Here is a 27738-nt window from a genome sequence, read left to right on the forward strand (position 1 = left end):
GTGATGTATTTTACTCCCTATACAAAGGTAAAACTATGAGTTGTGAACGGTTTTCAAGTTTTTTATTTGATCCATTTTTTTGCTAGGCTGGAGGCTAGAGGTATAGTGTTGTGAAAGGTTTTCATTGTATTAATGCGAAAAAGGATGTTAAAGATGTTGTATTTGTCATAATTTCTCATTTCAGTGTGATTTCGTTTTTCTTGTCGTTCGAGATAGTTGAATCCAAAACACAAGTTGAAGAGGAATGAATGCCTGATAAGCCAGCGCTTAGAGTGTTTCACTTTACGTTATCTATCATGAATAGATCCAATAAAACGAAGACGACAATTACCCACTTCTGATTGTTGCTTTTATTGCTGGCGAGATATTTCTTGTTCAAGAATTATTTTTTAAAATAATTACAAAGTTAATCTTGAAATTGTTTGTCAAAGACATTTGTCAATCTCAAACATTTATTCACCTGGAACAAATAATGGTTTTCCTTCATGCATTTATTTAGGATTGGCAACACTCTTATTCATTTTTATCCTTTTATCACTCTGACGTGGTACTTTTAAGTACTTCAAAAGAACTACCTATCTTCATCTTGACTGCATATTTGCTCCTACATTAATTTATCTTGGACTTGAAAAATAAGACAAATTTAACAATAACAAATAATAAAAAAAAAGATTTCTGTCCGAATGATTACACAGTTTTCAAATCTGTTATTATTTAGCTTTTCAAACTCTTTTTGTGTTAGATATACAGGAGGACATTCGTTAACCAATGCAATAAACTCAGTAAGAAAAAATTAATCAAAACTGTTAATTCAGTAAATATATTTCTTTTGACAAAATTCTAAATGCCATTCACCCCGAGCTGTTTAAGAGTTGATTGGATACAAATTTGCTGCAGATAAAACGGACAGTGAAATAGTTTTTATTCTCCGCAGATTTATACGGTATTTTAAAGTGTTGTGTTGGTCAAGTAGTTACCTAAGCTGCAATTTTTTTTAACAGATTCCAATTCATATAAGGGTCAATGGTCAAGTTACAAAATTTCTGAAATTGAAATATACGGTTGAAATGGGATTGTGCTGTGGAAACTTTTATATATAACAAAATCCAACAATATATTCTTTAAGTCGTATTTGGTAGTCCTAAATTGTTCCCTTTTAAAGTGTAAAAATATAATCATTTCAGTATTTTTATTACAATATTTTGCCAGTTTATTTCGCATAGAGTTATTCTTTTATTTATTGGCTTAAAAGTGATTTGTCACAATACATGTTCATATATTATAGATTCTACAATATATGAACTTCATCATCCTTTACAAATAATGCAGTACATTTTGGATACTTAAACTATCATGCATTTAAACTATGTTGGTAGATGCATTGCTTCCCTTGTTTCTAAAGTTTATGCATTGTTAACGAAAACATTAATCAGAACTTCCAATTTGCAATTTTAAAGACAAATTTACATTCTTGTAATATTTCAGCTATTTAACGCATGATATAGACAAATTGTTTTTGATAATCTTTACCCATGACTTTTTGAATTTAACGTATTTGCCAAGATATGGACTTTGAATGGTCCATTTTAAGTAATAGGGATTTTAAGTAACAGTATTTAACATGGACAATCTGCACGAATGCTCCTTAATGGTGGCATTTGCTTGGGTAAAAAAGAATATAAGTTTGATTTTTAAGTGCATCTTTTTACATTTCTTCTTTGAATGTATTTCTATAACGTGTCCTAACACCCTTTTGGTAATGAAGAGCTTGTGCAGAAGTCATTTTTACTAAAAATAAAATTCTACTTTTAATCCACTCTTTTTTAATTGCATGTTACTTTTTTTCCTCACCCTTTTTTAACTTTTAGATACTCTATGACCGACCCTTTTATCTCTTTTTTATTTTTTGTTTTCTGTTAATCATAATAACAACATAATGATCATTGTTTTTCGGTAATTCGTTAGGGCCATCGCCTATATATAAAGAAGTTTGAAAACCAAAACGTCGAAAATCATAAGAGACGATGACGAAAACACCGTGGGACGAAGACTAAAAGACGAAAACACGAAGTGACGAAAACGCGATAACTCGAAGACACGATTACGAAAATTCGTTCAATTGAAGTCGACAATTATTGCGTTTTCGCCATCGTGTCTTCGCGTTCTCGTCCTCGTCCCTTCATGTATTCAGGTTTTCGTCCCTTTTCGTCGTATTTTGCAATTTCGTTCTATCGTGTATTCGCCTTCCGGTACATGTCAGTATAATTATTTAGAGAAACATTGATTTCAGTCCGTACTTGCTCACTGTCTACAACATTTAAATGACAGAAGATATAATATTATCATCAAGGGGTTTGAACATGTAATGTGTTTAATATTTAATAATTAATTGTTTTCTAATAAATTGATTAATTCAAACTTTGCATGATTTAAGAACATGATAACAGAAACTTTGGAAGCGACAGTAATTGGGGGTCACCTATTCCGTTTTTGAATTATCTGTCCTTGAATTTAAAAGATATGGAATTGATATTTCGTTATTATTCAAAGAAATGCATATTTATTCAATTTAGTATTATAAGGAGGAAAGGTGGCCTAGTGGAAATAATAAATGTCTCTCAACATATCAGAGCTAATGTTTGGGTTTTTTCTCTTTTGTTTGACAGTTAAATGAAGTGAACTCGAAAATGGTTCAAAGTAAGGCCTTTCACCATAATGAAATCAATAAGAGTTCACGATTCAACCAAAGTCAGTACATGTATTTTAAACTTAAAGGTCTTTTTTTGTACCTTTACATACCGGGGGTTAATACAGAATGCGGAGGCTCATTTTCGAGAGTTTAGTGCATTAAGTGTGTGAGTGTATAAAATGCCCGCAAGTTTGATATATATCATGAAAAAAAATTGAACACACATAGAAAAAGTATCTCCGACTAATAAATATGAAACAATGATCACATTACAATAATTCATCATTTCTTGAAAATTCATTATATGTTCTTGTAATATTTTCATTACAAAATTATACTACATGTATGTTATGATTTTATAAAATGAAAAGCTTACAAAAAAAAGGTGCAAATATTTCGTAATCGTGATATTTAAATAAAAAGCATAACATCTAAAAAGAAATCGACTATTATATTAATTATAATAAGTGACGATATTTTAAGTATCTTTACTTTGTTTCTTTATTGAAATTGATGCAAAGGTAAAATGGCTGATATATTGAAAGCTCGATCTCGTCTATTTCACATAAAAGACTTGATTATTAAGAATTGCTTATGAAAGGTAACTTTGTATCTTTCTTAGACGAATTTTAAAGATCCTGTATATGTATTCTCATGAGCAGTACTTGTTGTTCAAGTTTGAAAGAAGACCAACCATCCACAGGCAGTGTGCTCACAAATGCCTTAGCGGAAAATTTTATGCCTAAGAAGTCCGGGTTACTTTTTTATTCGTTAGAAATGTCAATCATGTGTTAAATATTGTTTTATAATGGGTTTCAATATAAAACAACTCAAGAAAGTAGCCTTAAACATGGAGAATTGTGTAATAAAAGTAGCATAATGTGAACAAAGAATTATTTTGACTTCCATACTCATTCACTATAATTATTTCAATTGCCAAACAACCTAAAGAAGCAAAAAATTGTTCATAGATTGTTCATCTTAATGACAAAGGAGTAATGTTTGGAAACTGTAACAAGGTGACAATAATAAAACGTCTTTGAGAAACAAAAAGAATAATATTTCTGAGGCATAATGAGCATTTAACTACATGTGATTAGATTTTAAACAAATCTGATATTGTTGTCAAAGCCATCGCGTCGGTAATAACAGCAGCGTCGCGTGTTTTCTAGTAAACAGTAAAATACAAAAATATCTTTGCATAATATAACAATTTCTAAACCTTCAAAGTTTATCTTAGCTTATAACATAAATTAATTTTGAGAAAAAATGTTGTATAACATGTAATAAAAATACAAAGAAATACAGAGTGACAAATTATCAGTTTTTGAAATAAAGATATTTGACGCGGATAAAAATAGTTGAATATTGTACAAACGAATCAAAAAGACTCCAAATATTACAAAAATTGTAGGAAAATTTGATGCATATTTGAAATGTTAATAATAAGTTGAAAGTATTTAGGAAAATATATATATTTCAAGGATTTTTCTTTTCATGCGTTTAGGTCAGAATGTGTAATGATTTCGTGGTACCCGTGGTTGACTAGTTTAATGGTTTGGTCCTCACAACTGTGGGTCCTCACAACTAGCAAATGACTGGATTCTTTTATGTCTTAAGGCATTATTTAGTGGAAAGTCGGTTGTTCTATTCACTAAAGGACACCTGTAGTTTTTCTATACCAGTCAAACTAGAAAATCACCATTATGACATTAACTTGAAATCCAACCGAAAAGAAAGTGAAGGCACATTAATGCACATTAACTGTTATAATTTGCATGTTTTGAGATTAGTATTTTGTCAATTTCAAACACCGAATTATTAATATTATTATTATTATTATTATTATTATTATTATTATTATTATTATTATTCACAAGTAACTGATAATCAATTCTTATGGAAATCACCATTTAACGATACACAACAATAACAATATTACGATAAGCATGGATATAAAACATTAAAGACTTTTGAAGAAGTATTTATAAATCTGTTTTAATTAAAGTCATTGTAGCTGATATTTCCGCAAAAATGTATTAGAAACTACCACTTTGTGCGGGAAAAAGAAAAAATCCAAGCATGATTTGGTACATTACAAGCAACAAACTGCCAAAACAACAACTCCCTGCATCTTCAAATTGTCGGATTCTGAAGTAAACCATTTGTTTTATTGTGAATATACAGTTACTCAACATATTGTTCCTCTTTCCTTTATACTTTAACCATTAAACTGATATTTTCTTATATTTATGATAAAACACTCATTTTTTTATCCGGCGACTTCATGCTCTAGCATCAAAACCTCTCCTTGTATTCTAATGCAAATAAGAAACTCAAGCCAAACACAATTCAGCAAGTTTCCCTTCTAAGAAAGAATAAATGATGAAAAGCTGATTGCTAAATATTTCCATAAGGGTCTCTTATAAAGTTTAAAAAAATGCTCACCGCAATAAACTTTTTTAATTATCCTTTTAACTTTGTCAGTTTAATTTCAACTGCATGTGTTGAACACATCATATGAACTTTATTTTAACCTTGTATCATGTTTTTATTATATTAGTTTATTTATGTGCAGCATGTATTTCACTCTTATCAGAAGATCTTTTGTTTGTTTGTTTGTTTGTTTCATTTTACGCCTTTTCCAAACAGTATTTCAGTCATATAGGCTGGTAGTTTCCTAACCATCGTTCCTGGACAGTTACACCAGTACTAGACTACCTTCCTCCGTGCTAAACTACCAAAGCATCTCCCGGGGATCGAACCCACGCCAGAGAGGTAACTGGATAAGAAGTCATTAACTCTAACCCCTCGACCTCGGAGGCGGTATAAGAAGATCTATGATGAGTACTATTTAAAAAGTACTAGATTCTTTCTACTCTACTTAAGTATTGAGGAAAGAAAAGAAACTTGAGGGAACTGGGACATGGAACAATATTAAAGGAAACAGGATTTGAATATTACACATTATTTTATCTCAATCAAAGTTAAAAGTAGGCGCATATTATTATGCCTCTTTCTATACAAAAGTTTTATGGCGGAAAGATGATGAAAAAGGTATGGTGAGCACAATGAAGTTATAACCACTCAATTGAATTTCTAGAAAAAAACACTCTGCTTCAAAATTCTTTCAGCAGTTTAAGTACTATTTCACTTCCTTTTATGTTTTTGTGGCTTGTTTTGTGTGCTAGAAAATAACTTGTAACGTTTTTTTTTGTTTTTTTAAAAAACAAAAAACTAAGAACTAATCGTTTTTGACGTACTCGGGGGCAGTACATCGGGGACTCTCTATAATATTTTTCCATAGTAATCCTATTCTGGCAGAGATATTTTGTTTAGTGTATGTTCATTAAAGCCACATTAAGGCTGTATAAACTATGTAGCCATTTATTCAGAATGAAATTATGTCAATCGTGAGTCATTATCAACAATTTCTTTAAAGAAAATCTCCTTAACCGCATGGTAGATTTTGATTTAACGTCACAGGAATGACCCATAGTGTCATCATTCTATCAATGTAAATGGATTCAGTATTTTGAAATATTAAAAGTAAATCACACGAGCAAAAATGTAAACTTAAAAATAAAATATTCTATTTTAATCCAATACCAAGCTATCCATATCATATATGTAGTACACAAATATCTTTGCGACCTACAAAAGTTATACTAGTCAAAATTTGCACCACCCTTTGGTTTACTTAGTATAATTTAAATACTTATTCAAAACATATTTGAATGAATCATTTACATGGTCTGGAGCTTTAGGTATTTGGCATGTTGCACTACTGGTAAGTTTACTTGAATTACTTCTAAACATAATAGCATCAACGACCTAGCATACAGTTCAAACTATTAATTGTGTGTGAATAATTAATTTTCTTTTATTGTTAAAAATGATGATTAATATATAATAGTTATTAAAACATTACACCGCAATCAAAGCTTAATGAGTTTTACATCCGAATCTGCTAACAATATAACGAGCCTGGCTCATTCACTTTTAATTTGTATCTTCATAATTGCTGTATTCAAATTGTTTTATTTGTCGTATTCATACAGTAACTATTTGTATATTATATGTTTATTCAATCTAAAAGTAATATTTTATACAATTTACGCACATACTTAAAATGAACTAAATACAGCAAAAAATGGCATTTTTGTAAAATATAAATTGTCAAATACATGACTGTGTTTTCCTTAGTAAAGTTCAAGTAGAAATACCGATTAAAGTTTTAGTGTTTACAAGGGCTCGTTAAGTTAGACATTTAAGTATACCAAATAAGTAAAATAGAGAGAAATAGAATCGCTAATGAAGGTCCAAAACGGAAAATTGAAATGTTGCTGGCTCGGTTTGACTGAGCCAGTTCGTAGACAGTACTGTAAAGTGCACGACTCCTAGCACCGGCTTAAGGTATATATTATCATATATAAAATAAATGAAAACTGTCGATGTTATTGTTTGTTTAAATTAAATTTTACAATTTCAGATGAAGCCTACATTTTCCTATTACTATTTACCTCTAAAAATGTTGAATGAAATAGATGTGAAAAAGGTCCTGTAAAATATTTGTGTTTAGAATGTTTGAAACTTAGAATGGTATTCATGTTAAAATATTTCAAGCTAATTGGAAATAAAACAATGAATTCATAATATTCCCATGGGTGGTCTTGAATGCTTAGTAGGCGTTATTCCATGTTTGATTGACGTTTATCGCAGCAAAAAGCCTTTTTTAACATTATGTTCATAAATCAGTGTCGCAGTTAATTGTTAGTTAAAAGCATTCACATGCGCTTTGGATAAAGAAAGAAGATATGTTAACTCGAGTTTACAAGTTGAGCTAATATGGTTTTCTATTGCATTATTTGCGTTTACATGGTCTTATTCTTAGGTAAGTTTAAAGTTTTGTTTTTTTAATAGAAATTGTTAAAACAAATAAAAGAAATGAATAGTGTATATCAAGTTCGAAGCTTTTAAGAATAGTTGAAAATCTAATATATTATAAGAATTATATATTATGATGTAAAGGTAGCGATTTTTTAAAACGTTGATGTTTATTTTAAACATTTTATACACACAGAGGAATTTATCATATTTTTATTATAAGTTTTATTTTAGTTTTTTATTGTAATAACAGCAGAACTCAATTTGTTTTAATTTTGTACCAAATGAAGTACATTTTGTAATTTAATTCAATATAACATATTTGTTTCCTGTATCACCTACACAAAGTGAATTATAGAAACAGTTTACCATTTAATATTTTGTATAAATGAAAAAATACCCTTTTTACATATCGATGCATTTTCATCCTCGTAAAAAAATTAGAACAAATACAGAAACAGCAACACACGATTAGTATGGGTTTTTTACTTACAGAAAATATTTTGTAAAAGGAAATATTGTAAACGGATATTTTAATATTTTATTTTTTTATTTATTGTACACATATCATCGGCAAAGAGAACACATTATATCTTTCGAATCTTGTGACAGTATTTAAAATAACACACGCAAAAAAACAACATTAATTATAAAGAAAAACATTTTTATTGGCTACTGTTGCCTCTATATTCTAGAAAATGCAAATTAATTTAATTTTCAACTGAGGTTCTAATTGAGGATGAATTTATTTTATTATCACTTTTAATTGTTATTCTGCATTATGTATGAGAGTTCATTAAGCTATACTTTAACAGAAGACCGAGTATGTTTAAATAAAAAAATCTGAATTAATTGGAATTGCTACAAACATCATCTTTGCGACCAAGCGTCGGTATGACCTTAAAAATATTACCATTTAAAAAAACTTTTATAAGCATTGATTTTACCAGTAAATGAAAGATAGTTTTGCTCTTTAATGGCAGCAGTATGGCATTAATTATGTATTTCTAATTTTTGGTTCACTTCATATAAAATAAATAAAAGTCATTTTTGTAACATTCTCCATATATACTTTTATTCAAAAATGTTTGTTTTTAATAAGATCGTACCATAACTTAGGATTTATGTATTACGTGTTTTGTATTGATGACTATGTACAAATATGTATACGTCAAATTATTATACATGTATATTATATGATCTATCTAACTTTAAAAGGATGAAGGAATAACACGCTCACTGTAAAATACTAATCTGATTAATATTCATTACAAATGTATTACATACATCAATCAAATATATATTTCACATTTCAATGTAGGTAAAAATGTGAATGAAATTCAGATACACACGAAAGGCAGATTAAATTCCTTAATATCGTATTAATAAGCTGATAGGAGATCCAGATATTATTTCAGATTTTACAGTTCATTAATGTAATTCAGAAGTAGAACATGATATCCCATATTTCCAGCTGGCACGATACATTTGTCATGGGCTATTGAGGGAAATACCTTTTGACCCTACTTACGCATCGTCTATTCCATGCATTATTTCACAATGAAAAGCTGGTTCGAATTTCAAATTCGTTATATATTTTTAAAAGGAATAATGATCATGAGCCCCTGTGTGAATCTCATTTTAGACAACTCTCATGTAATTTTAATTATTGATGACTTACTTGATTAACTTTGAGTACCACTGAAACATTAAAACTATTAAGTTATTTTTAATTGATAATTTGTTCAATTTTTAGACTGTTATATATGACACTCTTCGCATATATCATGCATATTGCATGACGAACTACGTTCGCAGTAGCATAGCGATGATTTAAAACAATAGATACATTACACCACATTAAATTTTGCTACGCTTGATATTTTATTTAGTAAAAACGTTGTGTAAACAGTGATATGTTTCAATTTCATATAGATTTTACTTTTTTCGCACAAATCCAACAGGTTTGGTTACTGGAAAAAGAAAATTTTAAAATATTAATATTTAGGATTGACCGATAAATGTTTAGCCTATGATTTGTGTTAACAAACCTTAAATATTCCAAAAATGATGTTCTTGCTGTTGTTGATTTAGTTTCACGTCTATTTTATTAGCAATAAAGACTTTTTACTGGTTTTATGTTCCTTTTGTGTATATAGACGGGGGTTAAATTACAAACAACCGTTTATAAAGGATTATATTATCCCTCAATTATCTTAATTACGCATTAAAAGATCATACGTTCTTTATAAAAAATATAATCACTATTGAATTAACAGCAGTCGTGTATATTTTATTATAATTGAGAAGATTATTTAATTAAAATGGATGTTAGAAACGGGCAATCTTCTTAAAACAGACTTACATTTATAAAACATTATTCCTAGCTTAACCCTTTTATTAACTTATTTAATCCGAATCAGTGACGGGCATATTGCCAGTTTAAACAAAAATGACCTTGTTATGAAAATTTTAAGATTTTTATATTATTTTTTTTTTAAATCTATCTCATAATATTTCGTATTGTTACATACAATTTTAATAATGTGCTTATAAACGACGAGCATTCAGTCTGATTTGAACATTCACTAAAGACAGACAGACAAAATCTATTTTTTTTTAAAAATGTTCACAAACAGTTTATAATATTTATATATTTTCTTTTACCTGATAAAAGTGGAGGTCACTGCAACACCTATTCAGCACACCTCAGACTTTAAATTTGCAAAATGCACGGAAGATGATTCAAACAATATCGAATGTGAGCCAGCAGACCTGAAAGAAACAGGTATAAACTATCATTTGAAATACCATTTTAACATTTTGCACACAAAAATCCACACAGTTTTCGTTTATATCACCTTTTTTCATACTAAGGATTTACAACAATTCAGTTTATTTCTGACATTTATTTACTTATTTTTATCTACTATCTCTCTCATGTTTGATATATGCTTAATACCTTTCAGATGTATTGATTCGGATACTTTTTAAGAAAAAAAATGAAAAATTGAATTGCACTGTTTTGTCCAATCAAATGTTAAAAATTGGCTCCCGACACCAAAAATTATACTCAAGGTCAATATAGAACGTTTAATTTCGAAAACGATTGTAATACACGTTGAATCTAATTCAAATTACCAATTGGATGGGTTTTTCCCGAAGAATTTATTGAATAACTATTATAGTTATCATTGCAGCTTAATATAAAAGTAAAGATTTCTGAAAAGAAAACGTATGACCCTATTATTTTATTCTTGCTAAAGATAATGACGAGTTAATAAGTGAATGGCCATCTGGACCATATGTACTTCCAATGTCAATCCACGGATGTCCGGAGTCATGGAAACAAGGTTGGGAAGAAGGTGTTTTGTCAATTACATGGGCGTCACAACTCAAAGTATTTACCCAAAACTCCTCGTCATCTGCCAATGATCCTACAAATGGAAGCAAAGCCATATTCCATGATGTTACAACAACAAAATGGCCAGAGTTCCAAACCTACGTATTTGGTCCGTTTGATGATAAGACATTCAAACTAAAGTTTTGCTTTAAACGTGCAAGCACCCGTTTTAACGATAAAATAGAATGGCCAGAGAAGGGATTTAGCATATATGGTACAAATGAAACTTGTCCCAAAGGTAAAGAATTAATTATTGCATCGTATTTTATTAACAAAAAATCAATAAATGAAACTCTATAGTGATAAATAAATCAAAACGATGTGTACATTAATAAGCTATCTAAAAATACATGTTCACTGCATGGCTAGATTAGGCAATGAACTTTGTTATTGTGATACAAATGTAGTAATATTTGTTCCTTTGTTTCCTAAATATTGAGATTAGACATACTGATTTTATCGATCTCGGAAAAGAGTACAAGTCAACAAAAGTACGTTACCGACATGCTCTTTAAGAACTAAGTTTAAAGTAAGAATTATGCTTTACTTTCATCATATCGAATATCCTTATATCAATTTCGAATAACTTAATCCTAAGGACAAATTCATTATTAGAAGTTTTCTAACATTTCGAAGTATTTTGTATGCAGTTCAATAACATTGATAAAGAAAGGTATTCAATATTATTTTCATAGGTTTTATCCGGAAATATCTTAATGTTATTCTTCCTACAATATCATACTGGTATACAGATGGATATACGCCCGATATTCAAATAGAGCAAGATACAAATTCCGGTATGTTCATATGTACTTCTCGTTATAAGCAGCAAAGACAAAACTGACTTTGACATTTTTCAATACATGCTTGTACTTCCTTTTTGGATGAATGATTATTGACCAGTATGATTGAGCAAAATATAGAAAGTTCATTGTATTTACCCACCAATTAGACGAGTACCTTATAAGACGTGGTCAAAATTGTACAATAAATTCGGTATTTAACTCTTCGTTAAGACGAGAAAAATCTAAAGTAATAAAAAGTTTTAAACATAGGGAAGAATTGTGAATTGTTGAACAATACTCGTTTTGCTATTCATTGTACGAATCGGGCAATTTGTCACTCTCATAATATTTCATTCAATTTTTCATAGCAAACTTGAAAATACTTCTGTGTTCGAGAATGAAGTCTAATGCGGTTGTGAATAATGGGGACTGGAAAGAAATAAATGCCTCTAACAGTTATTTCATATTAATGAAGGTAATTCAGTTACGCGATATTTTTCGTTTATATACTACAAAACATTTATACATACAAGAGACTATAACTCTTATAATAATATATTCAATTTACATGTTGTAGGCTTCGTATTTTATAGAAAACTTGAAATTTGCTTTATTTTGTGTATGTTATCCTTTTGAGGAAATATAAATACGTCTTAAATTATATAATTTCTGATAAAAATGTAGAGATTTGTAATATCAATTTACATGATAGAATTGGCAAAACTATATATATATATTATATATATATATAATTAAACATCGCTTTATTTTGTATATAATGTAAGACTATATTATTAAGATGTAAAGGTATTACATGCTTTTAATTAATTATAACATTTCAGCCCGATGAGTCTGATTGTCCACATTTTATTGATACAACTGTTCAGGGGGAAAGTATTTTCTTTGAAGATAGTGTTCAGAAAAACTCGTCCAGTAACGTTTTATTTGAAAACTACTGCTATTATCGACCATTAATTAGAAAAGGTTATTATATTTAGTTTGTGTTATTAAAGTCTTAAAAAGTTTTAAAATTGAATTCATATTTTAGATAGATATATGCTTAGTAGGTTATCTTTTATCATTTGCAACAGTTGCATATCATATAGACTTATGTAAATCGTTGTTTATTCTGAAAATAATGTACCAGATATTTAGGATTGCTGAAATAGAGAGCGAACTTGTCCCTGTATGTAGTATGATGTTTTTATCTATTAAGCAGTCATATTTTTGATATGGCAATTCAGCTGGAAACAATAATAGATATAGCATCAATTGCCTTCGTACCATCCAAACGCTTTTTCAAGACTTTATTCTTTTAAGGTAAAATATCTCCTTTGATAGACATTGTTTCTTTTATTTCAGATGTTATGGACAACATATTTGAGTCGAATAACATACAAGGTAATGTCAATTAAAACATACTCCAAATCGAAAATTTAATATTGACAATTTAACATTTTCATTACCTAATATAATTAAAAACGTCAAAATGAGTTATAATCCACAGATAAAACTTCACCCGAAAGGCAGTAAATGTTATTATTCTTTGAGAACAGACGCGACGATCAAACGATTTCAAACAAAAGATTTAAAAGCAAATGTTACAAACTTTTTGCAAATGTAGCTAAAAAATCTTTTAATTTACTTATGTTGGTTATATACTATATCGTTTACAATTTATCATCTTAGGTTACCTGACGCCATATGCTACTGTTATAGACGGATCGTTTACAAAAACTGCGCATTTTAATAATCCGAATATTAATCTTGGTAAGTATTGTCTTTAAAACCACATAGTTTTGCATTGTAAATCAACGAACTTCAAGCTCTAGAAGAGGAAAATACGATTTAAAAAGTGTAAAAAATGTAATTTTAACATTTTATTTTACATGTAAATATTTAAAATGGTAATTATCTACCTAACTAGCTATATGACCTTATAAAAGCTCGGCCAAATGATTTTTGCAAATGTAGCCAAAAACGTCCTTCCACTTCTAATTCATGTCACCTTTTATCTTTAAAAAGAGACTAAATGGAAATCATGGTATTGAGTTTGATATATCTATTTCTTGAATTTTTCAGACGAGCAGTTTAAACAAATTCACGAAGGCCCAACAACTATTATTCCTTGGAAACTTATAGACCTTGGAGGCTCAATGCACCTGGCATTAATAGAGATTATACTATCTGGTTGTTCTTTAATTTCTACACAAAAAATTTATACATAGTAATTGTACAGTGAGCTGTGCTAAATTTCACGTTTGAATAAACTTTAATGTGACGGAATACATTCAATAATCCCGTTTAAATAATTATAGAGCAGATTATTAGCATTGACAACAAAGACTACCTCTACTTCAATTAATATTAGAACAAAATCATCAGAAAATAACATTACATATGGAAAAAACAAACTTAGGCAAAAACAGAAATGATAAGCCGAACAATTCAATATCGCGGAAAAGATTTAAGAGGAATGCTATGCCTCACAATATAACAATAGTCACACTTTTATGTGTATTTTTAACAAATCACGATTGTTTTTGATTACTTAATTCATTCATATACTTGCAATAACAAATGTCATAACTAATTTTAATTAACGTATTGACAGGTGAAGAAATGTTGGATGGTAGAGATGTAGCTTGTTTTATAAGCGAAATTAGATGGAGTTTCCTTCATTTTGATGCAACACATTGCATTATTAGTGTTAAGCAAATTCTACAAACTTTGAAGTTGCTTCCTTTAAGGTAATGTATTATTTCTAAGCAATATAAAATGACAAGGATATTGTAAAACCTATTCGTGTTACATGCATTAATGATGAAATGAAAACGTTACAAATGTTTATATTATTGTCTTTGTTTCTTCAAATGTTTGTCTATCGTTTTCCGAGCTTATGTGTTGTGACGGTCATGGTCAGTCTTGATGCATATCGTTTATCATCAGGAAGCCTCCAATGGCTGGTTTAGTCAATCCGTACATAAGCTTTGCCTTGTATCTCTAGTAATGAGATTGTATAAATAATAATTATATTAACGTTCACTTGAACTTAAAAATAAATGAGAATATATCATTTATCTTCTCTTTCTTTCTAGATTAATGCACGGACGATTTGTTGCATTGGTGGATGGTCCAAGTAATAAATCATTGTTGGATAACATTAAAAAAATACACGTTTACACTTACAATACGAGACAAGGTTCTCATTCTTAATTTATTGTCTGTTTCTGATTTTCTTTAATCACAACCTTTAAAGTGTTATATATGCAGATAGACCTACTTCTGCAAACATGAATAGAAATAATTCTAAATATTGACTAATTTCACAAACCGTTTAAACTTATAATATTAAACTTTAAAAATTTATTTAGTATTATTGAAATAAGAAATCGACAAGATTGTTGTTAGTTCAATATTGTACTAAGTATATAAGATTTGTACGGCAAATTTGTTTAATTGGGTGGTACGTTTACTGATTTATGAAAAAAATATCAACGACCTACTGAAAAAGAAGCTTGACTGCTCGAGTAAATTTACAGTCATATGTGAAACTTAACAACTAACAGATTGTTATTTAAAAAAATATGAAAATATAATCAAAATTACATTAACAGAAACGACAAAGAGGTGTAACACCGATCTTGGAATGACCGATGGCAGCATTTTAGATTTTCAGTTATCTGCCAGCACATTCCATAAATGGTTTCCAGTTGCAAATGCCAGACCGTTCTCATCTGAATGGTGTGCATCGTCAACTGATCACGATCCGTTTATAATGGTATAATGCTATTTCACAGATTAATAAACTCATGTTATAAGAATCTTACACCGGCTGCTAATACAGACCGGAATATGAAGCTAGAGGGTTACAGTTTACCGCGGTAACAAGGCTCTGTTTAGTTCACCTAAACAGTTACTCTCGAGCTAGATATTCCTGTCTGTAACGTCAGTCAGTGTTTGATTATTTTCCTTGCATATTACACATTAATCATTATTCGGAAATAAATAACTTAACAAATAATTACCTTTACTTTTTAGCTCACCTGAGCTAGCTCAGAGTAAGCTTTTAGGATCGTTGAATGTCCGTTGTCAGCCATTGTTAATGGCATATATTTATTTTTTTCCATTTTACCACATTAAGTCATTTTGTAATTTTCTTTTTTTTAGGTTAAGCGATTCTTTTTAACCAGTTAAATAACATGAAACAAATATCGCTTATCATATAAATATCTCAGATTTTCTAAAAACCACATTTACTAACTATGTTACCATTAAGCCAACAAGATAGACCTTCAGGGGAGGACCCTAGATAATGTTGGTATAACTTTTGGTCCAACCCTTTTGTATGTACATGATATTTCTGCTTAAGAAAATGATGTTAGAAACAGTAAGATTGTGTAAAAAAATATGCAATAAAATATAATTAAACAAAATGTCCGTCGTCTGTCGTCCGTCTTCCGTCCACACTTGTTTGTTAACACTCTAGCGGTTACATTTCTGCATCAATCATCATCAAATTTTGTCAGAATGCTTATCTAGGTAATAGCTCGAATGAGTTTGAACATGGATTATCTAGGATGAAAAACTTGTTCACAAGAGCTAAACATAGAAAAACATTGTTAACACTCTAGCGTTCACATTTTTGTCTCAATCATCATCAAACTTAATCAGAATGCTTGTCTAGGTAATTGCTCGGATGAGTTCGAATATGGGTAATCTCGGATGAAAAACTAGGTCACAGGAGCTAAAAATAGAAAAATCTTGTTAACACTCTAATGGCTACTGTTTTGATCCAAATATCCTGTAAATTAGTCTGAAAGTTTGTTTTGATGATTTCTAGGTCAAGTTAGAACATGGGTCATCTCGGATGAAAAACTAGATCACACTGCCCAAATATGGAGAAACCTTATTAACACTCTAGTGGTCACATTTTTGACTCAATTATCATCAAACTTGGTCAGGATGCTTGTCTATGTAATTACTCGGATGAGTTTGAACATGGGTCATCTCGGATGAAAACTAGGTCACAGGAGCTTAAAATAGAAAAATATTGTTAACACTCTAGTGGCTACTGTTTCGATCCAAGTATCCTTGAAATAGGTCTGAAAGTTTGTTTTGATGATTTTTGGGTCAAGTTCGAATATGGGTCACCTAGGGTCAAAAGTTAGGTCACACTGCTCAAATATAGATAATCTTGTTAACACTCTTAGTCTATTGGTCACATGCGTGACTCACCTGTCATGAAACTTGGTCAGAATGCTTGTCTAGGTAATTGTTCGGATGAGTTCGATGGGTCAGGTGAGCGATCTAGGGCCATCTTGGCCCTCTTGTTTTCTTATAGTAGCGTATGACTTTACAACTTCATTCATAACGGTAAAATGACGTCATTCTAAGAATGCGCACGGAATTGACGTCATTTAAAGCACGCAACGTACCTTACATGGGGGTGTACATTAGTATTAACAGTAGATAATCCTGACTGATATGCAAGAAAAAATAAGCTTGCTGTGTGCCATGTTTTATACATTTACGCCAAACAAAACTTGTAACTTAATCTCCATATCTCTAGATTTCTCTAAATCATTTTCGGTCAGGTGTAAATAAAATTCTCGGAAATTTAAAAATTTAAGTCTAGTTAGACCACAGTAATGTAAGAGAACGTCACAGATACATACCATTTCTTGCTACAAATCAAACTATTAATTTACAATGCCAGCTGCCTCTTGGATTTCCTTGATTTTACATGTTTGATGCTTTCTATGATCGATAGACAATTATTTTGTTTTCTTTCCTTAATATCTTGTTGGTTTCTTCTGTAAATGATTTCAGGTTGATTTACTAGCTACCACACGTGTCGAAGGTATTTCAATGTGGAACCTGAAGGTGGGAATAGGAACTAATGTGCATCTGATTGGCAGCAAGCGAATTCAAATTTTGTTTGGGGAAAACGTGAGTGATCTGCAAGAATACATGACAAAGGTAAATTATAATACATTGATTGATTTATCATATTACGATTCACTACATTTATTTTCTGTTTAAGATATATAGATATACATATTGAATACCTTTTCAAATATGTGTTTACTATAACTACTAGGAATTTCAGTTGGATACCCTATCACCGGAATCACAGATCATGTTTATCAAACCATTTGAAGCTAGATTTGTAAAGATCAGAATACTTGGTGGAATGACAAATGGGCTGATATGCCTTAGATTTGAGCTCCATGGATGCAAACTTTCAGGTATAAGTATAGCCTTACATCTTTAATGTTTACAAAGGAAGACCACAAGTTGTTTAAAAGAATGGTATAAAATAAAGAAATTCAACACTGCAAGCTTTCTTTAATTACTAAGGAATACTGAAAAAAAATATTGTATCACTAAAGGACGTCTTACAGTGCAAAATGAAAAATGTTGAAGGCTCGGTTTAATTGAGCCTGTTTATGGACGGTACTAGAAAGTCAATGCAATTTGTATGGTACACACATTTTAAATAGTTTATTAGAGAATAATTTGATCTCTTTTCAAAATGACACGAATGCATCATATTATATAGAAATTTCACGATTATTGCTGTATAAATATATCTGAAGATGTTTCTAAATTTCATAAGTGATAACATAAAATATAATCAAATACTAGTATACTGTTTTTATTAAAACGTTGCAATGAGGGCATAGATGCAAACATTCTGATAGTTAATCATATCGTTTTCAGGCGTCTCAAATATCAAGCTATATAATTTTGCTAAATAAATCCATTATATCAAAGAATATAATCTACTTATATCTATATATTTTTATTATTTAAACAGAAAATGTGCAGGACAAAAATGTACTTAAATTGGTTATAATTCAGCAGATTCAATAAATAGGTGTAATAAAATAGTATGGCAATTAAATTTGATTTTTTTTTCTTTTTACTTTGGTAGGTATTCCATTGCTGAAGTGCAATGCGAGTAGTGAAATGTTTGATAATATGGATGTTCTTCGGTTGCCAGACACAGATTCTTCACACTTACGGAACATAACTTCTTTTGATGCATGCAAACAGAAATGTCAACAAGCACAAAACTGCAGTACCGCCGTGATTACTGACAACTTCGTTTGTTCAATGTATCATTATGACAATATGGCAAGATGGAGTGTTCACCACAATAAAGGAACCGGCTTCCAATCATCGACAAAACTTTGCTGGAACAGTAAGTAGTAGCCAGTTTGGTTTCAACAGTATGTATTGACATACATGAATAATATACATAATTTTAAATTATCTCAAAAGATATATTTTCAAACAGTACATTCTTTATTAATATGTGTGTAGATTCAGTCAGACTTGTGATGGGGAATACATTTTGTTATGAAAATCTTTAAATGATAATTAAATATTCACAGTTTAAATAGACATGAACCTATTTGTATTATATTGTAACAATTCTTCTTATAACGATGGATATTCCTCTATGGCAGGTTAATAAGGATATACATCTAACAAATACTTAATCCTCATTCACTCTTGTCTTTTCTTCATTACAACAATCTCCGCGTTAAAACGTCAAAAGTACAGTAGTAGAAAACAACATATTGTTATTACTTTCATGGTCTCTTCTTCTGAAACAACATTAAGTGATTTCATGACTTCATGCACTTCCTTAGCAACGTCATGTGTATTTTTATCTCTTGGTTTAAACATATTTTTATTCAAGGTAATATATACATGTTAATAATTTACAATTTAAGCAGAAAGAAATTGGACCGAGAGCAACGTACAATAGCTCATGACAGTCCTCTCCTTTAACCCTTCTTTATAGGGTTTAATTAAAATTATGATAAGCCATGTATTATATGAACATATTTTTATCTGTTGAATGATTATTGTGAAGTCATATAAAAGTATAAACAATGCCAACTGAAGGACAGCTAAATCCCCATCCGCAGCGGACATGAATGTGTACTTCTTCACCTTGAACCAACCACGACCTTATTGTTGTGCCATGCATATTGTAAGCACAGAGTCTCTTGATGGTGATTATATTGCCAGGGGCGCAACCTGGATGTTGTGCTCTGCAGATTATGTCAGGGCGGAGATCATTTGTACCAAGTAATTTGAAAATCTTTGAATTGTCAATAAGAGCAGACATGAAAAATATATGTTTTAACATTGGATCTTTGAGTGTGATCCTAACCTTGAGGGTAGTGACTTGTATGCTGAGCTTTGCACATTGTCTCATAATGAAGTTCATTTCTGCCAAGTTATCTTAAAAACATTCCAGCGGTTTAAATGTTATTGAGCGGACACAAAATGTAATATTTTTACACTTGACCTTTAAGTGTGACCTTTGCCTTACGGATAGCAACCCAATTATTGCGCTAAGCACATCGTTTCATAATGGTGATTACTTGTGCCAAGTTATCTAAAACATAGACGGTGTAAACGTTCTGGAGCGTGTACAAAATGTACACTTTTATCACTTGACCTTTACTTGTGCCAAATTTTTGTAAAATCTTTTCAGCATTTTTAAAGTTTTGGAATCGCAACGAATTGTAAACTTTTTAATACTTGACCTTTAAATGCGACATTGACCTTGGGGTAGCAATCCAATTATTGCACTCTGCACATTGCCTTATTATGGTTATCACTTGTGCCAAGAAATTTCAAAAGATTTTCAGAGGTTAAGAAGTTATGGTTTTCAGCGGCTTAATAGTTATGGAGCGGACACGAAATGTACACCTTCAACGCTTGACCTTTACGTGTGCCCTTGACCTTGGGGGCAGCAACCCAATGATTGCGCTCTGCACATCGTCTTATAATCATAATGATACTCACTTGTGCTAAGTTATTCAAAACAAATCAGCGGTTTAAAAGTTAAGGAGCGGACAGAAAAGTGTTACGGACGGATAGACGAAAGGGCAGAAGGTTTCACGGTCTAACGGGACAGTAGTAATGTTCCTACTCTATTGTTCTCCCTATTGTTCTTTTAGCCACATAAAAGCATTACGGAATAAATGACATCAAAGAGAAAGAACAGTTACCTATTGTCCATTTAGCCACATAAGTAACAGACGGACGGACTGACAGACGGAGGCCATTCCTAAAATAATCTTCCCGCTATGCGGAAGGGCATTAATTATGCAGTGGATTTGGTGTATAATATCTGATGTTGGTGTAAACAATTTTTACTAAGTAACGGGATGAAATATTTTTGTGGTTCACATAAACCATAAATCGTCTAGCTCAACACTCTTGCGTCTTACTTTCAGTATGATATACTCGGAAGGTATTATCAGAAATTGTATGATAAAAGTGCTTTTTAAATTAACACCTTTATAAGACATGCAGAATGGGTGTTATTGTTGACTATATGTTATTTACTTATAGATTATCTTGCTGTTGGAAAATCGAGATTAAAAACAACGCCTACAAGAACTACATTGTTCAGTCATATTGCAAAAGTTTTTGAAGAATCAGTAATAACTAGCATAGGATTTCCATGGTCATATGTTGGGGATCAGAGTTACAAATGGATTGTAAAATTCGATGACGATAATTATGTGAAGCTAATATTTACAAATATTTCGTTTCATAAATATGCAAAGGTAAATGATATTTATACAAACTACCTCACATTTGCAAAGAATACGCTGTTTTCATTAGGTTTTAGATTATTTTTGTATTCAATGTGAGTAATCTTCTGCTACTCAAGCTATTGCCATTGATATGTTCTGGATAGGCTGAGCCTATGTTTTAGATTATTTTTGTATTCAATGTGTGTAATCTTCTGCTACTCAAGCTTTTGCCATTGATATGTTCTTGATAGGCTGAGCCTATGTTTTAGATTATATTTGTATTCAATGTGTGTAATCTTCTGCTACTCAAGCAATTGCCATTGATATGTTCTGGATAGGCTGAGCCTATGTTTTAGATTATTTTGTATTCAATGTGTGTAATCTTTTACTTCTCAAGCTATTGCCATTGATATGTTCTGGATAGGCTGAGCCTATGTTTTAGATTATTTTTGTATTCATTGTGTGTAATCTTCTGCTACTCAAGCTATTGCCATTGATATGTTCTGGATAGGCTGAGCCTATGTTTTAGATTATTTTTGTATTCAATGTGTGTAATCTTCTGCTACTCAAGCTATTGCCATTGATATGTTCTGGATAGGCTGAGCCTATGTTTTAGATTATTTTTGTATTCAATGTGTGTAATCTTTTACTACTCAAGCTATTGCCATTGATATGTTCTGGATAGGCTCCAGGGTTTTCAATGGAATTTTGTGTAGGAGGCCATTTCAGAATTTGAGGAGGCCACTTGATTTGAGCACCGAAGGTGGGAACATTCTAGGGGGTCCGGGGGCCTGCATCACCGGGAAATTTTGAAAATAATAGATGTAAAATCATGTTATCTGCGCTATTCTGGGGACAAAATTTTAATATTTTGGACCTGTCAAAATATAGGAAATTTATGTCTAAAATGAAGCTGAACTCAAATGTTGAGACAATTCCATAATTTGTAAACATCTCTATGGAAATCTATAGTCATAGTCTTTTGAGTCCAGATTTAGTTTTTTCAGGGAAATGTCAATTGCATGTATAAACAAGAACTATTGAAATTGCAAAACAAAACAAAAGAAATTGTTCATGCGAAAATCATTATACATGAAACATTATAGTTAGGGATTTACTTGATTGTAGATGAAAATAAAGTAACAAATCAACCTTTTGGTTTTTCATTTTTTGTCGGGTTTACTATTGTAAAAACACATGTAATTGATCACTTACAAGCACACTATTTGATCAAATCACTGTTAACATTGCCAGCAACTATTACAGGGTTCAACGCTGTTTTTGCCAAGGATTCCACATCAGGTATCCCTCCTTAATGTCAGAGATTCCTCACATCAAAATAGTAAAATGAAAGTAAAGATTAACAAGGGAGTGCAACACTCTGATTTTATATTCTTTTTTTAGATCACATACAGGATATTGCCTTATTTCACATACAGCTTATACAGTTTTTGAGCCCTTTTGAAAAATTGCTGAGATGCTTCAAAGAGTTTATTGCAATAGGACTGTTACAATGAACATAATTAATGTATTTTACACAGAGACAGAAACGGAATAAGATAAAGCTCACTGGACATATGTTTAATTTGGAAATAACAATTTTGCTTAAACCTCTTCCAGTGGCTTAGAGTTAGAAATTAGGTAGGAAGTAGGGAAATGACTTCCATGGTAGCCCAGGGTTCACTGAAATAGAGCCCACTCATCATAATTATTCAGGTCTTAAAAAATTCACAGGTAATGATTAAGCTCTATAAAAAAAACGTTGCTCAAAGTCCATGACAGCTAGGATGTGTTATATCCAACTTTACTTTATACTCAATTTACACTGTTCAGTCGGACTCCTTTCTACCCAGTGTGTATTGAATTTTGTTTTAAGTTTTTACATCTGTCACATCAAAGGCATCACCGCATGCAGTGATCATGCAGTTCAGAACATTGATTGGCTCAAAGAATTGTCAGATGAAATATACGTCACTTTGTTTCACCTAAGGGTTTTTTTGTTGATGTCGGTAAATTATGCCTGACCTAGATTGACCTCAGAGAACTTTAAATAGTCACACAAAATTTTTCAGCGTTATTACTGTGAATTACCAAAAAGGATTTTAATCTTTAAAGTATAGATTATTTTTATTCTGTTTATTAATCATACCTTTAAACTTTGCACTAGGGAGTCAAATTAACAACAGAACTTTCCAGACTATAATTGTGAATTTTCGTCGAAAATTGTGAAAGAAAATACTGTTGCTGAATTTCTGCACCAAAAAAAATAAAATAAACACTGGATAATGCATGAAAATTTAAATAAACTAAACTTTTAAAACCTGTTTCATAGCTACGGCAGTACGTGTTTGAAAGACAGCACTTGTGAAATGTGAAATAATTATGCGATAATTACCTGTCTTTCCTATTTTCAAACCTTAATATTATGAAGTCAATGTTTGACCTAAACTTTTCTAGATTGTTTCTTTAGCCAAAACATTTTTGAAACAATATATATTATATCACAAATGAGTCGATGGACTGACCGTACAAAGAAAGAATAGCGTACACGATTCAACGGAGTAGATTTTATTGGCGCTATATTTCTTTTCTTTCTTGAACCTTGCTTTACTGACATGACTTTTCTTAAATATTTGTATTTTTATGTTCTTGATTTAGAATATTTTTCAATATGCACAGCAATTTATTAGGGATCCCAACGGAATCCCCAGGTATTCCTCCCGACTTCTGGAAATCTCAGAATCAAAGGATCCCGTTATCGTCAAACCGAACCCTGTATTAGGGGACAGATACGCGAACGTGATAGAGTGTAGGTTAAATACTAAATTTATTGAACAAGTTGAATAAAATCATTTAAATAGCTAGCGTTGTCGTCTGTCTTTCATGGCCGGTGACAGATTTATTTTTGTGTGCAAATTTGAGGTGGCCTGAATTTCATTTTAGGCGGTGCGGTCAAATCGGCCGCTAATCGCGTCCTAATGAAAACCCTAAGAACTATGTAAAAGCAAGAGTGTGTTCAACAGTACCAAGTGAAATCTAGTTAAAATAAAACTATGACACATATAGCATCAATATTTTTGTTAATTAATTTAGGAATATTCCTAAATTTTCAGAATGATTCGAGTTGTACAGATTCACTACTGGTATCAAACTTTCTGACCGGGAATGCAGAGACTGCGAGACGTATCACTAACAAGTTAAATGGCTACGTATTCATCATTGAAACAAGCGAAACGACCGTTATTTTGACTTTTGCTTCATGTTTTCCATCGGCAGATATAACAGAACGGGGCAATGGATTTCGAGCGATTGCCACTAAACAAAGTAAAGAAATAAATATTCCCACCATTTCTTTTAATTTACTAATATCATGCATTCAACAGTAACCTGCTTCACTCAATTACAGTAGAATACAAAATGATAAGATTCACTAATATGAAGTTCACGGTAAATTTATTCTATACAAAGCTGCACTTAAAAGCATGTTTATGAATGATAAAATATTAAATATTATTTAACGTTGCCAAAAGCATATATTTACTTGTATAATATATTTTAGAGATTCCGACATGTTTTTCCTTACACTCTGATCAAAGTTGGGAAGATGGACGATCGGAAATTTGCAGTAAAAAAGAAATGATTATTATGCCAATGTCATATTTTGGCCTTCCTTTTGAGAAAACAAAGGAAACGTGGAATTTATTTTTTCCAAGATATCGTATCGAGTTACATGTGATAGAATTTCAGGTGCCATGTCAGGGTGCTGAAGGTGGTAAGGCTTTTACAAGTTATCATATATGTTTTTAAAATACATGTAATGCAAGTAAAAATATCATGAAAGGACTATTTCATCTATGATTTATTTAACGATGGCAGATTAATATTTGTAAACTGCCAAAGTACAGTTTCAAGCCGTATAACCAAAAGGAATACTTACTTATTTTTTTTCCATTGACATCGATTGCGATACAAGTAATTGATACTTTTTGCTTAAAACGTCCATTTCCTAAAACCATTATTGGTACGTTGTCGTGACGCGAGTTTGTCTTAAACAAACAATCCCATATCTAAAAACAGGTACTCTATTTATTACATGTTTATCTAAGAACAAGGAATGATTAAAGTATTTCATTTCATAACAGTTAACTTTCAGAACGTTGTTTTCTTTTATTGGTCAATATATATTCAAATTGCTCATATTTTCAATTACGCGATATTCAGTAATAACCTTTTTTATGATTTTTAATTCCATAGGCTCTAAGTTCTATGTTGTCGATTTCGACAAGACTTTTGAATACTGCAATCTTAATATGCCACCGAAAAAGATTCATCTGTCGTCGGATAATGCAATAATACATTTCCTAAAGGACAAAAAGCAGGAAAGAGTTTATTCCGAAGGATTTGTGATCAGATACGCTCTAACTTATGACAGACCCAACGTTTCGTTCACTTTCAATGGCATTCGATCAAACGGTATGATAAAATAAATAGTTTTCCTAAACAGACATTATGTGATGCAAGTTTATTTTAATTCTTATGATGTAAGTTGCAAGCTGATTGGTTTCATATGAGAGGCAACTTAAATAGTGTCGTCACAAGGTCAGTCCTCAGATTTTTGCGAATAAGATGGAAAGATAGATACCTTACCAACAGCTCGACACGTGTGTTGGTATGGCCATGGTTTCTACATATGACTTATAGAAATAAATCTCTGAACTTTACAATATGAAATACAAATTGTTCCATCAATAACTGATCAAGAGCAAGATTGAATTCATTTTAAATTAACCTGTAAACATGAACTGTTACAGTAGCAAAAGTACGTAGTACACCTAAGATACAGAAAAACATTACTGAAAAAAGTTTAAACATCTAGATGTTTGGCTTGTTGACCAACTTATGACAGCCGGGTTTGTTTCATCTAAAATCGTCTCTCCTATCATTTTAGTATCTAACATTGCTTTGGGCAAGCCAACAATTGGATCAAGTCAATATGAAAAACATCGTACAGATTATGCTCCAGCCGGCGTAACTGACGGGATAATACATGCAGATCTTACATATGGTACCTGCTTCCATACGTTAACGGAATTAAACCCATGGGTTTTAATCGACCTTGAAGGAATCTACGTTCTTTACTGGGTAGAATTATACACGAGAATTGATTGTTGTGGTGGGTAAAATTATAATATTTAATGTGTCTCCATCATTTCCGTGATAAAAGACATCAGGATGTTTAAGATATATACTAGTACAGAAATAAGCATGCATTATTTATCACTTTCATTTTTGTGTTTGAATGTTGAATTACGCTTAAGCCGGTGCTAGGGGGCGTGGACCGTAACTTGCACTTTCCAGAACTGTCCATGAACAGTCTCAATCAAACTGAGCCTGCAACATTTTACAATTTTGCCGTGTTGGGCTTTATTTAGGGATTCTGTTTTTCTCTATTTCAATACCAGTCAGTACCTAAATGTGTTGATCCTAGGAAAAATATTATATATTATGTATGTTTGCCCATTAAATTTAATCCCTACTTGAGTAAGGTAATACCTCTCTACCCTTTAACCACTTCTATTTCAAAAATTAAATTGGAAATTAAAATAATTGTTCGTTCTTCTTGCTTTCAACTAGTTATCGAAACAATCAGATGTGAAAAACTTATTAAGGCTATTCTTATCTTCCATATGATTGCTTCCTATATGTAATGACTAGGATATATATATATGATTGGTATTTTGAATGATATAACCGCATCCAGTTCCAATAATATTACTATTAGTGTATATTTAGTACGTCATTTCAAGCTGATCAGTCTCTGAAATTAAATGATTTTGTTATGTGTAGTACCTATGTTGCTTGCTCTGGTACAGTTTGCAATCGTATCTACATTTCCTATCATATCGATTTTGCTAAATAAAAAAACATGTTTGGCATTATATACTTTGACGTGTGGCGTGTCTAAACTAAACTTGAAGCCCAATGCTTGGTCACATTGTCGGGTATATTTTTCTCTAAACGTAAATATTGAGAAATGATGTTTTTCAGACAAAAATGACGAATGAATGGTCGTAATATATCTTACAAGACCGACGTTATGTATTTGACCTGAGCTATTGTCATTAGAAAATTGATTGACTGTAGAAAAATGCTTGTTTGTATGAATGCTTTATCCAGATCATCGCCATGAAAACGCTGAAGTTTCTGCAGGTCTGGACCTAAAACAAATGCATGTCACTAGTGTATGCGGACGCTATGGGCCAAATGAAGGCGTGATAATGAGTGGAGTGAGAGCTCGATATGTTAAGTTAGTACATGTGTTTAAAGAGGAGACCATGAATATATGTGAGATAAAGGTTTTTGGAATTTTAGGTATGATATTTTTATTGAATATATCTT

The 27738-nt window shown here is 31.1% G+C and overlaps 2 protein-coding genes across 2 annotated transcripts in view; both read left to right on the top strand.

The window, feature by feature from the left end:
• The first annotated feature begins 7401 nt into the window (after positions 1-7401).
• Positions 7402-13179, top strand: LOC132726593 (uncharacterized). Its single transcript, XM_060711931.1, has 7 exons — positions 7402-7583; positions 10254-10364; positions 10843-11217; positions 11675-11776; positions 12133-12239; positions 12607-12748; positions 13127-13179. The coding sequence occupies exons 1-7, from the start codon at positions 7538-7540 to the stop codon at positions 13177-13179; spliced, it is 936 nt and encodes a 311-aa protein (XP_060567914.1). The 5' UTR covers positions 7402-7537.
• Positions 13180-13448: 269 nt separating this feature from the next.
• Positions 13449-27738, top strand: part of LOC132726603 (uncharacterized) — a 36157-nt gene continuing 21867 nt past the window's right edge. Inside the window, exons 1-14 of the mRNA XM_060711942.1 lie at positions 13449-13534; positions 13847-13954; positions 14379-14514; positions 14863-14966; positions 15382-15545; positions 17597-17746; positions 17868-18015; positions 18705-18974; positions 21152-21369; positions 24453-24663; positions 24899-25111; positions 25594-25812; positions 26288-26512; positions 27517-27711. Coding sequence (XP_060567925.1) covers positions 13921-13954; positions 14379-14514; positions 14863-14966; positions 15382-15545; positions 17597-17746; positions 17868-18015; positions 18705-18974; positions 21152-21369; positions 24453-24663; positions 24899-25111; positions 25594-25812; positions 26288-26512; positions 27517-27711 — 2287 coding nt within the window. The 5' untranslated portion in view covers positions 13449-13534; positions 13847-13920. The remainder of the gene's footprint in view (positions 13535-13846; positions 13955-14378; positions 14515-14862; positions 14967-15381; positions 15546-17596; positions 17747-17867; positions 18016-18704; positions 18975-21151; positions 21370-24452; positions 24664-24898; positions 25112-25593; positions 25813-26287; positions 26513-27516; positions 27712-27738) is intronic.

The sequence above is a fragment of the Ruditapes philippinarum genome, unplaced genomic scaffold (assembly GCF_026571515.1).
Source record: "Ruditapes philippinarum isolate M1 unplaced genomic scaffold, ASM2657151v2 ctg1552_1_1_1_1, whole genome shotgun sequence".
NCBI classification, from domain to species: domain Eukaryota; kingdom Metazoa; phylum Mollusca; class Bivalvia; order Venerida; family Veneridae; genus Ruditapes; species Ruditapes philippinarum.

What these genes read in the sequence shown, in the direction of transcription:
- LOC132726593 (XM_060711931.1), top strand. Translation starts at nt 7,538, where the DNA reads ATGGTTTTCTATTGCATTATTTGCGTTTACATGGTCTTATTCTTAG. An exon ending in TTACATGGTCTTATTCTTAG is followed by an intron (nt 7,584 to 10,253) that starts GTAAGTTTAAAG and finishes ACCTGATAAAAG; the next exon opens with TGGAGGTCACTGCAACACCT. An exon ending in AAATGAAACTTGTCCCAAAG is followed by an intron (nt 11,218 to 11,674) that starts GTAAAGAATTAA and finishes TTATTTTCATAG; the next exon opens with GTTTTATCCGGAAATATCTT.